The 16,334-nt window shown below is 32.6% G+C and overlaps 1 protein-coding gene across 2 annotated transcripts; it reads left to right on the plus strand.

Moving 5' to 3' along the window:
* Positions 1–1,507: 1,507 nt before the first annotated feature.
* Positions 1,508–10,137, plus strand: LOC134245391 (uncharacterized). Of its 2 annotated transcripts, XM_062727681.1 has the most exons (4): positions 1,508–1,709; positions 3,580–3,656; positions 8,070–8,148; positions 9,116–10,137. In XM_062727681.1, the coding sequence occupies exons 1-4, from the start codon at positions 1,685–1,687 to the stop codon at positions 9,385–9,387; spliced, it is 453 nt and encodes a 150-aa protein (XP_062583665.1). In that variant the 5' UTR covers positions 1,508–1,684; the 3' UTR covers positions 9,388–10,137. The 2 variants fall into 2 exon arrangements, with proteins under 2 accessions (XP_062583665.1, XP_062583673.1); XM_062727689.1 differs by lacking the exons at positions 1,508–1,709; positions 3,580–3,656 and adding an exon at positions 6,108–6,491.
* The last annotated feature ends 6,197 nt before the right edge of the window (positions 10,138–16,334 follow it).

Consider the following 16,334-nt stretch of genomic DNA (forward strand, 5'->3'; position numbering starts at 1 on the left):
CGTTTTTTTAACAGTTTGTACCAGGGCTTTGATTTTCCAGGTATTTTCCTTGTGACAAGACATTCCCTTGGATACCAATAATTTTGACCTTGACCTTGGAGTTTGATATACTTTTCAGAAACCTTCACCATAATTTTTGAACAGTTGGTGCTAGGGCTTTAATATTTCAAAATTGTATTTCTTATGACAAGGTCTTCCCCCGGATATATCTTTAGTTTGACCCTCTGACCATGACCTTGGCGTTTGACCCACTCAAAAAAACTTAAAACTTTGCCATAAATTTTGAATGGTTAGTGCTTGGGCTTTCATGTTTCACAGGTATATGCATTGAAACAAGTCATTTCTTTTCGTAAAAACACTTTCATCTTGACCTTTTAGTTTGACTTAAATTTGAGAAACTTCAATCTTCGCCAAAAGTTGTCATACGAGGGCATCAGTATTTCACAAACACGTCTTGTTTTATCTATCTATATATATATATATTTTTTTTTTGGGGGGGGGTCTATTTGCAAGGTCTCGGTAACACGTACGCTGCTACGGGCCTAATATATCTTTATATACAAATATAAGCTTAGGTTAAAAAGCACTCACAAAAGCCACTTTCAAAAGGACGAAAACAAGAAACTGGTTGTTCCAACTTAAAGTTTTAGCATTAAAAACTTTAACCTCCTTCAAGGTCAGATGATTATCCCAGTGATTTAGAATAATTTGACAAAAAAGAAAAGAATATATAATGCAGAAGGGTAACGGACATAACTCTTCCGGAATCTAGCTCTATAAGAATAGCATTTTGCCCTTCGTCAGATAAAATATACACTATCAGGTTTGTAGCAAGGGTTTCAAAAGAGAGAGGGGGGACTCCCCCCCCCCCAAAAAAAAAAAATCGTAAAAGCAAACAACATTGAAGGAACATTTACCCCAACTCACCCCCACCCTCGCGTTCTACGGGCAGAAAATTGGAAGACTGAGGTATTCTTGAAGAAATTCTATAAAAGTAAGCATACTAAGTTAAACAAATAATGTATACCTGTATGTAAGCAGTCGATAGTGTTTTTTTTTTTTTTTGATTAATAGTGTCTGTTCAGTTCAGCATGAAAGCTGCGTGGTGTTTTTAAGAGGTGCTGTTCATGTATTTAGTAATACATTTAATTAGGCTTAAATATATATGTATTGCATGTTTTATATATATTTAAAAAAAAAATCCTACTGCACGAGATATTTACAGCTTTTATGGGAAATGATATCAAATTGTTATATACGCTGTCCTGCGAGATTTATCTTATGAGTGCAGATAGTATGTTATTGAATTATTATTGGAGTGCGTGTTGATATGGAAAAGCCCATGTGTATATTTTGCATGCACTTATGTACGTAAAATATGGGATAAAGTCCAGTTTTCACGATACACACGTGTATAGCAGTGAGTCAAGGGTATAATTAAGATAAAGACAAATGTTATGTCACAATCTATAAATATCGTCCTTTCATAATTTATATAATATACCGTGACTGTGATGCAGAGTCTCATTAAACACTATGTTCGGAAGTCTAGTGTAGGAACTATAATTAGTAACATCGTACGAGTAAACAATAATTGATATATTACATAGACATTAACATTAATTAGAATCATTTCTCGTCTGTTACCATATTGATCAGCACTGGATACAGAACATCAGAAGACATGGATCGTTCGGCTCTGTTTGGAGGTAACATTTTATTTTCCTTTGAAAATATATTTAAAAATAAATATTAAAACACTATGTTCAAGTAATTTATATTTGAATTTGTAAATTAACTTACTGTTGTATATAATACTAGTATTCTCCTCTCTCTCTCTCTCTCTCTCTCTCTCTCTCTCTCTCTGGTGTTATAAAAAGCAATCAGACTTTTGCTGTCAATTTAAATTAGGCCATTTCAAGTTTTTGCTTTGTTTAGCGTCTCCTCCCCCATTTTTTCCAGTCACAACTTTGTAATACAGTTAAAGCTTATCTGAGAGTCCGGTTGTCCCCAGCTTTTTTGTTGCAGTACATTTAATCATGTATTATGTTTGGGCAAAAATAAAATTGTATAGAAAGAAAAGCCCCCCCCCCCCCCCCCCCCCCCCCGAAATAAGATTTTTGAGTTTGGACAGTTTTCCTTTTTTTTCAAGTCAAGATGTTTTCCAGATAAGTTCGGAAGTTTTTCTCTACCTCCCACCCCCACCCCCCCCCCCACCCCAACTTTCAAAAACGATGCTACGTCACCGGTTATATTACCTCCACTTAAAAAGTGAGCGGGTATATAGTGATCGGGGTGTCCGTCCGTCCATCCGTCTGTCTTCTACAGTTTGGGGTACCCATGTATTTTTAGCAACTCCTCTTAATCTTTGTTACATAGTTCCATTGATCACCTCCTAATTTACCTTATGATCGGACCCATATTTTGGATTTCCCAAAACACATCTTCGACCCATATTTTGGATTTCCCAAAACACGGACACCATTCTTTCTATAATATTGATGGGTACTCATCCCATCTGCAGCTCCTCCAAGCGGGGGGGGGGTGTTATAAAAAATCAACTTACCTGAAAGGTAAGCAGGAAATCTGTCTTAGATCAAAAATCCTATTTAGGGGGTCTAACTTTTTCCCTTTTAACAATTCTGCAACCAAAAATGGCTAGGGCAAACCGCCTTTCAATGAAAATGTTCTATATAGTAAAAGTGGGTATGTCTGGAAAAAAGCGGGGGGAGGGGTCAGCCCCTCCCCCCCCCCCCCTTGCTACATACCAAGCAAAATACGGATTTTGTCATTATAATCAGGCGAGGGTATCATTTTGTGAGCTCAGTGTTCACAGTACCTCTACATGTAATTGTTTCAGAGCTAGTCTATCAAATCTGGAAACATGTAGCTTTAGTCCTTGACATTATCACTGGAGATTTATTACATGCAGGAAGAAATTATTTCACGAGGAACTTTACTTGTGATATAATCCTATACATGTACATGTCACGCACATGTCGCAGGAGCTCAAAAGATCGTGGAAGGCATGCAGAGTTATCCTTCTTATATAGCGTTAAGTCTTAAATAATTTTTCGGTAAGCATTTATCATGTTTATTACACAAAGATTTGAACAGAATTAATTAATGAAAAAAAAGGAAGCTTTCGATATGGAATGCATACATGAAAAGAATGAAGGCAAAATAGAATTATCAACTTTTTGTTCAAAATTGACATTGTGAATCGATTGTAAATATTTAATCAATATTCAATAGAAAGATAAACTGGTAGTAATAACTGAAAACAATAACTTTAGATAGCAGGGTGGAATTCGTTGACTCGATAACGAAAGTGAAAAAAAAAAACATTGCATATATGTATGCACATAATATTTCTGTAATTATGTGTTGATATAAGGTGGTTTTCTACATTTTTGCCCCGCGAGTTAACGCTCGACCTAATTTCGACACACCTGAGGAATGTTTACTTTTATATTGGTTAGCAACAATGGCATGATCAGGTAGGATCATGTAAATTACGAAATGGCCCACATGGAATGCTGTATAGTGTATACTGAATACCTAGATCTTTGATTTTAGCTCACCACCTCGCCACAATGGACCAACTGACGTGCACAGTCAGGGATTCCAGTGCTAAAATTTCAAGTAGTCTATACGTAAGTCAGATTTATTTATTATTCACCTCAATGTTGTTTACGATTTTTAAATGAAAACAACCGGCAATGGCTTGGACATGCCGAAAGTTCTGCGTGTTATTTTAGTATAAGATCGAAAGCGCGTCTATACAAAAAGCATTGTGCCATGAAAGTTTGAATTGCACTTTCATATACATACTATAGTATATATAATTACATGCACATGTACATATGCAAATACTTTTGATAATTATCAATTTTGTCGTACATGCAGAATTATGAAAATGGTTCCATGGGCAGGTTTCTTTTTCAGAACATTCTCTCTCTTTCTCTCTCTCTCTCTCTCTCTCTCTCTCTCTCTCTCTCTCTCTCTCTCTCTCTCTCTCTCGTTTTATACATTATATGTTCGTGTACATATAGAATTACCTACAGTATGTATGATATTTGCTCTATATATACAAAACATGTGAAAAACGACCTCTAAAACAACACAATGAAATATAACACTTGATCTTCACCGTTAGACGTGAAAATAGTAGGTATATTTACACGTATCTTAATCTTCTAGTATTATTCTGATATGCTTACTGGGAAGTTGCACGACAATTTATTTCCTACAACGACTAAAGGACAGTACTCTCTATTGTATAAGGAAATTAAACTTGTTTCATATCTTAAATACACTAGTTTTAAAACAGTGTCTTGCAACTCCCCATACATGCACAGAATCAAACTTTCAGGTATTTAGGACACAATGTGTAAATGTGCATATTACCAGGAAATTCCGATTCCATTATTTTTTCCGGGAATTTCCACACTTTTTAACTTAGGCATTTGGCCATACCTTGAATATTGAACAGTTTGTCAGCGCAACATATGCACAGAATTCAAACTTTGCAGGTATTTAGGACACAATGTGTAGATGTGCATATTACCAGGAAATTCCGATTCCATTATTTTTTGAATTTCCACACTTTTTAACTTAGGCATTTGGCCATACCTTGAATATATATACTCCTCATAAACCGCTGCACAGAATTTCGTCAAACTTTGCAGGTATTTAGGACACAAATACAATACCAGGAAAAATTATATTTCCACACTTTTTAATAGGCATTTGGCCATACCTTGAATATAGAGATGAACAGTTTGAAACTCCTCATAAACCGCTGCACAGAATTTCGTCAAACTTTATATTTAGGACACAATGTGTAAATATGCATATTACAAGAAAATTCCGATTCAATTATTTTTACCGAGAATTTCCGCACTTTTTAACTCAGGCATTTGGCCATACCTTGAATATAGAGATGAACAGTTTGTCAGCGCAACTCCTCATAAATGCACAGAATTTCGTCAAACTTTGCAGGTATTTAGGACACAATGTGTAGATGTGCATATTACCAGGAAATTCCGATTCCATTATTTTTCCGGGAATTTCCTCACTTTTTAACTTAGGCATTTGGCCATACCTTGAATATAGAGATGAACAGTTTGTCAGCGCAACTCCTCATAAACCGCTGCACAGAATTTCGTCAAACTTTGTAGATATTTAGGACACAATATGTAGATGTGCATATTACCAAGAAATTCCGATTCCATTATTTTTCCGGGAATTTCCACACTTTCCAACTTAGACTTTTTGGCCATATTTACAATATAGAGATGAACAGCTTGTCAGCACCACTCCTCTTAAACTGTTGTACATAGTTCTTTTATCCCAAAGAGTTTTGCCTATTACAATCCCCCCCCCCCAACCACTTCAAATTAATGTTTGGATTTGTATAACAGTACTCTCTATATGTATGAAGATTTTTTTGCAATTAGGAAATTAAACTTGTTTAATGTCTTAATTAATATACGTAGTATTCAACTTGCACATGTATATGTATTATTATAAGCATGTGTATACGATGTAAATTTGTAAAGTATTTCAGGTTAAAAACATATGTATGTAAAGTAATAGAAATACTGACCACTTGCCATTAATTTATTACGAGCCGCTAGGAGACAGTATAATGTTATACAGAATACTGTCTTTCTGACATACTTTCTATTTATCAATATAGTAGTCATATTGCATATTTTTATTGATAAAAAGAAAGTATGTCAGAAAGACAATACGCTAACGAGGATAAAATTTTCTCTTTATGTTATTTTTGGTATATCAGATAAACGCAAGTAATCACAAAATACAAATTTTATGCCATTTTCACCAGGATAGGTATTTAATGGTCATTTATAATCTAATGTATTTGCCATTTGTCTACTGGTATTTATGGGAAAAGATGAGTTAAGGATTTAAAAGATGAGTAAAAAAAAAAAGGTTATCTTGACAAATATGTACACTCACTACACTGCGTAATTTAAAGAAGTCTGGAGATGATACCCGGTACAACGGGAGATTAAAAGATAACAATTTTTCTTTCCGTACATAAACATATCAGATTTTTATCGTCATGTATTTTGTAGCTTCCAGTCCGTATTTATAGGAAGTTTAAAATTTAAAAAAAAATGATTTCAGTTTTAGTTTGGTGCAACGCATATTTTTGTCAGATTCAACACAGCCTTATTTATGATGCATGCATGTTTTATGCCCCGAACTATATAAAACCAAATATTTCGAAGAATCAAATGGCTTTTTGATCCGCGCCCAACTTTCTCGTCACTTACATGCACTTCATTAAGCCACCATCTGTCGTGTTCACGGGATAACATCGACGATTATCAACCTGTTGCTATAACAGTATATTATAGTATATTTTATATATTGAGGATTGCCACGCATATATCTTTATTATGTTGTCCACTGGATATTTTTGTTTTTTATCATTAACCATATTAAAAACTTTGAAGGTAAGCAGACTGTACAATTTGTTAGAAAAAGTTGAGTCATGTTAGTAAATTTTCTAGCTGAATGGTTTTGATATCGAAGAGATATTTATTTTTATAGTGCGACACGTGTTTATGCGATTTTGACATATGTGAACAAAGACTATTTACGCAGTAAGAAAGGTATAATATCTAGAGTATATAGTGTCACAACTCACTTGATATGTCCAAAGTCAGTTCTTAATTCAATAAATAATCTTGATACTCTGACAATTTAATTAACGGAGATAAAACGGCACCGAAACTGGATCTAAACTATAAGTACTCGATGGAGCGGAGGTGGAGGGTTCAGCAATCACACAATGACCTAGCTACTAGTATTTCGACAAGAAAATGTTTATTAATAATTTTGTTTGAGAATTTAAAAAAAACAAACACGAGTTAGAATTGACTCAAAATAAAGTCAGATTTCATTTTCGTATGTTTCATTTTACTTTTTAAGGGGGCCGACTATAGTTTTATTGTGTGAAAACTACAATAGCGAAACTCTTCATTTTTATACCATACATGTATATAACTTACATTAACTTCAGTGTACATGCAAAGTTTGGGGGATATCTACCGTCCAGGTATTTTTGAGGGACCGTCTCAAAATACAGGTATATTTACTATAGGATTATATAGGAAAATGCCAATTTTTAGCACTTTAAAGCAAATTATACAAATACTACAATAGACATTTTGTTCAAACTATAATATTTGATGAGTAATACTATATTATACAATATATGAAAGAAACAAAAAAATCTACCATCTTGTTACCAGTAGAGTATTACAAAATATGACGTACGCAATGGATTCACATGAAAACATAATAAAAATATTGGAGATATTCTCAAATTTCTATGTTTTAAATTTCAAGAGCGTATGTTTATTACCTTTTCTTTAATAATATTTTTATTACCCCTTCCTTTAAGAGCTACAGATTATCATAACGTCAAAAACACACTGCAACGACGTCAACCTATCTATCAATTGCAAAATCGGTTAAAAATCAGTTATATCAAATTGTAATTACATATTTATACCTATATTTTCTTAATTTTGTTTAATTTTGATAATTAAGCGAAAAAAGTTGCATTAAAACAGTGAATACGCTTCATTTTACTGTGATGCGCGAAATATTGCGCAATGGAAACTATAGTCGGCCCCCTTAAATGTATAAATTTTCATAAGGATTTACATGACTTTTGTGTAGCTTTCTTATTTCCACTATAATGTCTTATCCCCCCCCCCCCCAAAAAAAAATATTTTATTTTATTTAAAAAAAGGAAATATTTGCCGATATTGGTAATTTGCTATGGAAATAAAACCACTTAGTTGCTGCATATAGAATGGCTTTTAAATTGTTTCATGGTATATAACGCAATTCAGCCTCAAGAAGCAAAACCCACTTTGAATACTTTACCAGCTCTTTGACTCTTTGATTTCTATTCAAGATGTCAGTATCTTATAAAAATTACACCTAAAATCATATATGCTAGTAAAATTTTACATAAACCTCTCTGATGGATAATTCAAACAATTCATTTATATTTACAGGAAGCAGTTTGTCAACTAAGAGGGGTGGAAGCGGGGGACAATCTATCCTCCCCGCAATACGTCACACCTTACCTGGAAGGTATTTCTTTTTTCCATTTACAGCACATATTTTCATAATGATCATATTTAACATCAAGGGATCTTGAATTCCTAGACTGACCACACCTTTCGTATATATACATGTACAGTTTACGTATATTTACAGTTTACGTATATTTACAGTTTACGTATATTTACAGTTTTCGCATTCATTCGTCGATTTCCTCCCTTACGTGTACCTTAAATTACTCATTTCTCTTTTAAGTATTTTGTAAAATATTTCTTGAGACTTTCTACCTGCTCTTCAGTGTAGTGTTTCTCCCATGCAGGCACAATAACTACATGTAGTTGTTTTGATGCTACTTAAAATAATAATCTTATATCAATAATACAACTGAGGTCAATGTTCTTCAAAATACTTTTGTAAAGATGCATTATTAAAAATGAAACCAATGATGATATGTTATCTATAAATAAATTCAATATTTCTGTCTTTTTTGTAAATTTTATCACGCGTTAACACGACTAAAAATACACCCTAGAAGTAATGGATCAATATGAAAAAAGGTTAATTCATACACAGTCTGTATGGCTAGATGTCAAGTTTTACTAAGAGCAAAAATATTTACGCACAAATCTTGCGGGTTCGCTTTCACGTGCACTAAAATACACCCAGGTACAAAATTTTCACGTATATAAAATGTTTCATGCATGTGTAAGTACTGTTAATCACCTTTATTCGCGGGAGCTTTATTTTCGCTGTATAATTTTGAGAGTCTGTCTGCTCTCGAATATTTATTCTCGCTCAATGATTTGTAAGAATTTGTAATGGTAAAGGATTTTATATATCACAATGATCACAGCTCGTGAAAATGTTTATCAGGAAAAAGCTATCTTGAGTACATAAGTTTCGCGAATATACATATAGTGATATTCAGTCGATGCACGTAAACTTGAGCCATGCCACACTTAAACGTGATATTCAGACTTATTTCCCTCTTTTTCAGATGTTAAGGAAACCTTTATTATGGCTGTGGAGCACACCTGTCTATTGATTGCGGGGATATTAATGCTTATCACCATTATAATTCTGATAGTGGGAACCATCATAGTCTCGTGCTGTTCTCGCGATGACGAGATCGACTACAGAATGATACCCCAGGGGGATTGGCACCCGGAACATCTGGACTATGATAACATTTTAGACCTATTACAAAGTATTCAAAAAAGCAAAAAATTTCAAAATTTACAGGAATTTTTAGCCCAAAAAAACATTTAGTTCATTTGAATGACAGCTGATGTAAATTTCAGACCGAGTTTATGCATACATCATCTTCATCATAACGAAAAAATGGGATTGGAGACTTTGCAAATGTCCTTCCAAGTGAATCCATGCAGCTTCCATTTTCTCAGGGATTTATAAACTTGTTCCTGAAACCTCTTCCAGGTTGTTTTTCATTCCTCCGAGGAAAAAACTGAGTTATGTGTGTAAGGCTCATAAGCTGATACTTTATAACAACAATTATGTTGGCATTCCATACATTTGGTAATGCTGAACAGAAATCCATTCCCTTGGTGCTTTAGCTAGGTTAAATGTATTGTAAGAGTGATTTTTTTCTTGTTAAATTTCTATATATGTACTAGCAAAATTTTAAATTTTTTTATTTGTTTTATATGCTACATTATATTGTGATGTAGAAATAAATAATTGATATATTTATAATTATATGCAACTGTTATATAGTCAGCATAATATATCAGGTTTTCTGGACCTTGGAGTGAGGTACAGAGTTTCAATTGAATGTAGGTAGGGGTTAACAACAAATATGGGAAATTACGAGCTTTATATGGCCTAAGTGTTTGGTCCAATATTGATAACAATGATATGTAAGTTGTTTAAATCGGACGGTGCTGACCGTAGCCGGAAGTTTGTTTTGTTTTCTATTTTAATATATATAATTGTTATGATTTACTACATGTAAATTGTTTTATTGAAAAAATCAAGTCAATAAATACCATTTGTTACAAAGTCTGGAAATCTATCTGTGAATAGTTACAAGAATCACTGGCTGACGACTTCAGAAGTGGTCGACAAAAAATCAATATATAAGGAAGAGATTTTTAAATGGAAATTCAATTTGAAATGGAAAATACATAATATTATAGCTATCCTATATATCTATATGTACAAACATATGACGTCAGAAATCTCGAAAAAAAATCTAGACGGAGAAAAGATAAATAGCGGAAGGAAAAGAAAAATTTGCTATTGACTCCACATTTAAGAAAAAATATACGAACATTATGACTTTTGTTTGCTTACATGCACCAAAGCATGCATGGTTTGTCATTCTGCTTAAAGAGTAGTCAAAGATCTCACCTTCAGTATTACAAGAGGTCTTGTTTCAGGGTTTGCTTTCTTTATAAATAATTTACAGAGAAATTTTTGTATACTAGTATATTTATTATTTAAAGAATTCTACATGTATGAACGTATGAAACCACCAAGGAAATACAATTTGGTGTCATTTTAAACCATGTGCATTATTTTCTGGGACTTGAAATAGAGCAACGATGAATGCAAATATAAAAACACTGTTTCTTTATTATTATTATTATTATTATTATTATTCCTGGGAAAATTTTGTCTTTGAGTGATCTTGTAAACTACACATCCGACTTAGGTAAAACCTTTTTAGGGTCACTAGGGATGTTATGTAGATTTGCCGAAAGAAGGTCATTTTGCGCGCAAATGCTTGCAAGAGCGAGCACATGCAACACGTTAAATGGCCAATATAAGGTATATTGACTTAACTTTAAATATTTTTTGACGAAATGCTATATAAATGCGTCATAATGTAAGGATATATTAGTAGTATAGACAAGATGACATGGTCAAAATAGTAAGATCTCAACGCGCATGCACGTGCGCTTTGCTCTGATTGGCTGAAACTAAAGTCTCAATATCTTTCTTGTTTTTTGACGAAATCCTTTGAAATTTTCAACATAGCCATAGCCACGATATCCTACAATATGATATATAGCAATTTTCATGAAAACACGTGTATGCACGTGCGCTGCAATCTGATTGGCTGAAACTTCAAATAGCTATAACTCCCTTGGTTTTCAAAAAAAAGGATGGGTTTTGGAACATAGATACATATAATGGATTTTACAAGAGGGTATGGTCACCATGCACATGCATAAACGTGTGTGTACTTGCGCTGCAATCTGATTGGCTGAAACTTAAAACAGCTATAAAACTTGATTTTCAACCAAACAAGATGGGATTTGGAGCATAGATATATATAATGGACTTCTACAAGAAGGTATGGTAACCATGCACATGCATACATGTGCGTGTACGTGCGCTGCAATCTGATTGGCTGAAACTTTAAATAGCTATAACTCCCTTGGTTTTCAACCAAATGGGGTGAAATTTAGAACATAGATAGATGTAATGGACTTCTACAAGAAGGTATGGTCACCATACTCATGTATACACGTGCATGCACATGAAATGGGTAAAATAAAAAATACACTTGAATGAGCGTTTTTTTTTTATACTTTTGGATTAAATACTTTGATATTTAGCATATTAAAATATATAGGTCGTGTAGACAATATGATATGGTCATACGCACATGCATTAACATGTGTAAGTGTGCAATGATAAAATTTGAATGAACATAGTACACTTTTTTTGTTAAAGTCTCAAATGCATAGAGTTTGTCTTATTTAAAAGCTTACAGGGAATATGACTATAAAAGTTATTGGGGAGCGTATTAATGTCGTTACGGTCCCCGTTACAATTAGCACTAGTTTTCTGGGACTTGAAATAGAGCAACGATGAATGGAAATATAAAAACACAAATACTTAATACTAGGAAAAGATTTTATCCAAAAAAATAAGTAACTTGGGTGTGTTGAAGGATAGCTAGTCGTGTGGATTCAGAACCGCAACAAAATTAATGATATCATCCAAAGGAAACTTACACGCATAAAAAAAGAATTTTAGAATAATTTTAAGAATTATATAATGATTTTGTGTTTTTTGCTGATACAAACAACAGAGAAAAATATTAAGTTGTAGCTGTTTGTCAAATGATATATTTGGTTAGGATGAGGGAGCAACCGATAGTATTATTAAAGTGATCATCATAGAAAATGTAGAAATTTGAAGGAAATAGGAATTGTAATATTCCACGGTCATTTGATAAAAATAAAAAGCTACATACCAAGAAATCCCTTCCCATTTTCCTTTGAGTCGAATTACTCAATGCATGTGAAATTATTCGTGGAATTTAGCGGTTTTTTTTTTAAATGATAGCCTTAAAATTGTTTTAACACAGGCATTGCTACTTTAGAGGAACGTTTCTAAACTATAATCTAATATGTACTCTGAACAATGAATTAGACTAAGTAATCACTAAATCAGAAATTTCTGAGATAATAAATATTAAAGTATACCAAATCACCCCCAGGATTAAACTGAATACAATATGTAATCATATGCTGAAATATGGAAAAACTCATTCATTGATAGTCTGGCAAAGATTACTCAGTATTCAATAGCTGTTCAGCAGGTGGTATTTATCCAAACCAATGGTCCTCTCGTATTATAACTGTACTTCATAAATCTGGAGATGCACATGACCCAAATAACCATAACTAGTGCAATAGGAAAATGAATGAATAGTACTTAGTGAAAATGCATTAATTTTTTTTTAAAAATCTTCTCCTCTGCTTCTGCGTACTTTATCAATTAATCATTTACATGGTTATGATTAGGAAGGATGCCTCTTTCAAAATTGTGAATTTCAGGGCCCCTGGGTCAGGGGTTCTTGTGTTAAAAAAATACATTAATTCTTTGAAGATTTCCTTTGCCCCTGGGTACTTTATCAATGATCTAAAATTTACATGTACATGTATATATTTATGATAAAGAAAAGTGTCTTTTCCAAAATGATGAATTTCATGGACCCTGGGTCAGGAGTACCACGGGGGTAGATATTCTGAAAATGAATTAATGCTTTAAAATCTGCTTTTCTGGTATTAATCAACCACTTGTGATGAGCAAGCCTTTTCGAAAATTGTAAAATATGTGGCCACAAGGTGGTTCCTGTGGGATGGGGCACTACTGATTATTAGTATATAGCAGAAATGCATTTTTTTTTCTATTTTTTCCTCTGATCTACCTCTAGGTATCGAGTAAACAAAGTAAGCATGCCAATGCATTAGCAATCAATATAGTTTAAAACACAAACCAAATCCAATTGTTAAAAAGTTGTTGCATTAATAAGCTGGTGACCTATATGGCCCGTGGGGCTCTTGTTTTATACTGAGCTGGAAAAATCATCCTATTGACCAGGTTTATTTGACCCTGGCTTGACCTTTAATCTTTTTTACAGACAACATTTTTCTATTTTCATAATTATAGTTTAACCCATATGATCTTTGATATTGACCTCTTCACTGATCGTCGGAAACCCACGGGTGATCTCTTAACTCAGATAGAGGACATCAACTCAATATGATGTATCGGTGTACATTAATGTACGAGTTTGATGTCTATTTGATCAATAACAGACTGACCAATTGGTGCAAAACCAATATCCTTTTTTTTTTCAAATGTGAGGGTGGGTGTTATAAAGAAGATGGGGGGAACAAGGCGGGCGAAGTGCCTATAGTGTAACAATTCATGAAGAGAAAAATTAAATCTCAATTAATCATCACAATTTTCCAAGATATTTCATTTTTTAACACTAAAGTATTTTTTCATACTTTAACACGAATATCAGTGGGGGTCTTTGCTCCTATTTTTGAAGGATAATACTAAAAGTTTGCAATAAAATATACATTTTTTTTTATTTACAAAAACATGGAGCAAGGACCCATTATACCTTAAAGTACACTTTTTTGGCAAAACATTCGTATCTTTCCGAGAAATACTTGAAGTCTGTTTAGTCATATCAAAACATGATTTAAATTCCACAACTCGACAAATCCCACATTATTTCGAATGAAAGAATAATTTTTTTTCAAGATAATTTTCCCCGTAAAAGTTTTGGTTTGTCAATAATTTTTATGAATTTCAATAATGAGAACTTAATCTAAATAATAATACATGTATTATTAAATAACAAAATGAATATGATTTCTTAATATCTGAAGCTATAGGCATTCTGCATGCCCTGTTCCCTCATCTTCTTTGGTGCTCAAACTGCTCTTAAACAAATAATTTATCTAAGGAAAAATGAGGAAAAACTTGATACAAAAAATATTTAATTCCATATTCCAGGTACTACATCACATACTAGTAGTTTACAAACATTGTACATTAAACAATTAATAATTACACATCCTTTATTAATTATTCACAACACACAGCTGATTTCTCCAATCTACAAAATATACATCAAAGAGGCAATCTCCTTATATGCATCATATTTCAAATTAATGAAAGTTTCATAAATTGATCGAAGAAAACATCAATAAGTACTGGTATCACTTGAATTAAATTTGACCTAGTACATGTATATTTCTTCTTTTTTTTCTTCAATTTTTTAGGAATATATAGTTATTTTATATGCTTCCTACATTTAAATGTTTCTCATTTTTCACATTTTGTGAAGATCAGCTTTAAAGTTAAAGTTAAGATACAAAATGATGCGAAATCGAACAACCAAACAATAACTTATTTATTTGCTGTGTTTATCGTCCACCAAACTCGAGCAATGATTTTTGGGGAAAATTTTCATGGTCCATTGAAAGAATAAGTGATATGTCAAACAATTTTATAAAAAGTGGGGCCTTTCAATGAACATATTCTTAAAGTATATCAAAATCATGAAATTTAAAATCATGAATATTCCTGTGTGCTTTCAGAGAAAATAAATATGGAATTATCACATTACAAAAACTCTGATAGACCCTATTCTTAAGTTCGTGAAAAATTCATATTTGAGGCAGAAAATTAAAAATCTGACACAAACATCAGTGACCACAAAGCTTGTTTACATATATTTAACAAAATTACTGTAACAATATCCCTGCCACCTAGCGTTATAATGCGGCTACTAAATTTTGACAAATATCGTCTTCATTGATTACTTCAATATTGTGTAATGAATTCACTTTGTAATAGAAATAATCATTTAAGAAACTGTATCAATTAAAAAGAACAGTAAAACTGAATTACAAAAATTAAAGCAACATTATAAGGGCAAAATGTATAAGGATAAAAAAACTGTTACAATAAAGACGAATATGAAAACAATAAAGTGACATATAATTACAATAATAACAAAGCATAAAGAAGTAGGCAGATTAAGAAATAAAAGCAACAAAAAACCAAGAAAGAATCACTAAATCAGAAATTTTTGAGATAATAAATATTAAAGTATATCAAACCCCCCAGGATTAAACTGAATACAATATGTAATCATATGCTGAAATATGGAAAAACAAAAATAATAACAAAGATTACTCAGTAAAATAGCTGTAAAAGCAGGTCTATTTTCACAAACCAATGGTCCTCTCGTATTATAACTGTACTTCATAAACAGGTGATGCACATGACCTAAATAATCATTTAGTGCAATAGAGAAAATTGAATTAATAAATAACTTTAATAGTGAAAATGCATTAATTTTTTAAAAAATCTTCTCCTCTGCTTCTGCGTACTTTACCAATGAATCATTTACATGGTTATGATTAGAAAGGATGCCTCTTTAAAATTTGTGAATTTCAGGGCCCCTGGGTCAGGGGTTCTTGTGTTAAAAAAATACATTAATTCTTTGAAGATCTGTTCCTTTGCCCCTGGGTATTATGCCAATGATCTAAGTACATGTACATGTATATATTTATGATAAAGAAAAGTGTCTTTTCCAAAATGATGAATTTCATGGACCCTGGGTCAGGAGTACCATGGGGGTGGATATTCTGAAAATGAATTAATGCTTTAAAATCTGTATCTTTTTTGGTATTAATCAAAATCACTTGTGAGAGCAAGCCTTTTCGAAAATTGTATATGGCCACAAATGGTTCCTTTTTTTCACTATATACAGAAATAATTTTTTTTTTCTGATTTTTTCCTCTGATCTACCAACCGGGTATTGAGTAAACAAAGTAAGCATGCCTTTGCATTAGCAATCAATATATAGTTTTAAACACAAACCAAATCCAACTGTTAAAAAGTTGTTGCATTAATATGCTGGTGACCTA

The sequence above is a fragment of the Saccostrea cucullata genome, unplaced genomic scaffold, assembly GCF_032062105.1.
Source record: "Saccostrea cucullata isolate Sc308-1 unplaced genomic scaffold, CSIRO_AGI_Scuc_v1 ctg2088, whole genome shotgun sequence".
Lineage (NCBI taxonomy): Eukaryota > Metazoa > Mollusca > Bivalvia > Ostreida > Ostreidae > Saccostrea > Saccostrea cuccullata.

Bases quoted from the DNA above. Each gene is read 5' to 3' on its own strand.
- LOC134245391 (XM_062727681.1), top strand. From the start codon at position 1,685: ATGGATCGTTCGGCTCTGTTTGGAG. The intron at 3,657-8,069 runs GTAAGTCAGATT...TTATATTTACAG, and splicing joins AAATTTCAAGTAGTCTATAC to GAAGCAGTTTGTCAACTAAG. The intron at 8,149-9,115 runs GTATTTCTTTTT...CCTCTTTTTCAG, and splicing joins CGTCACACCTTACCTGGAAG to ATGTTAAGGAAACCTTTATT.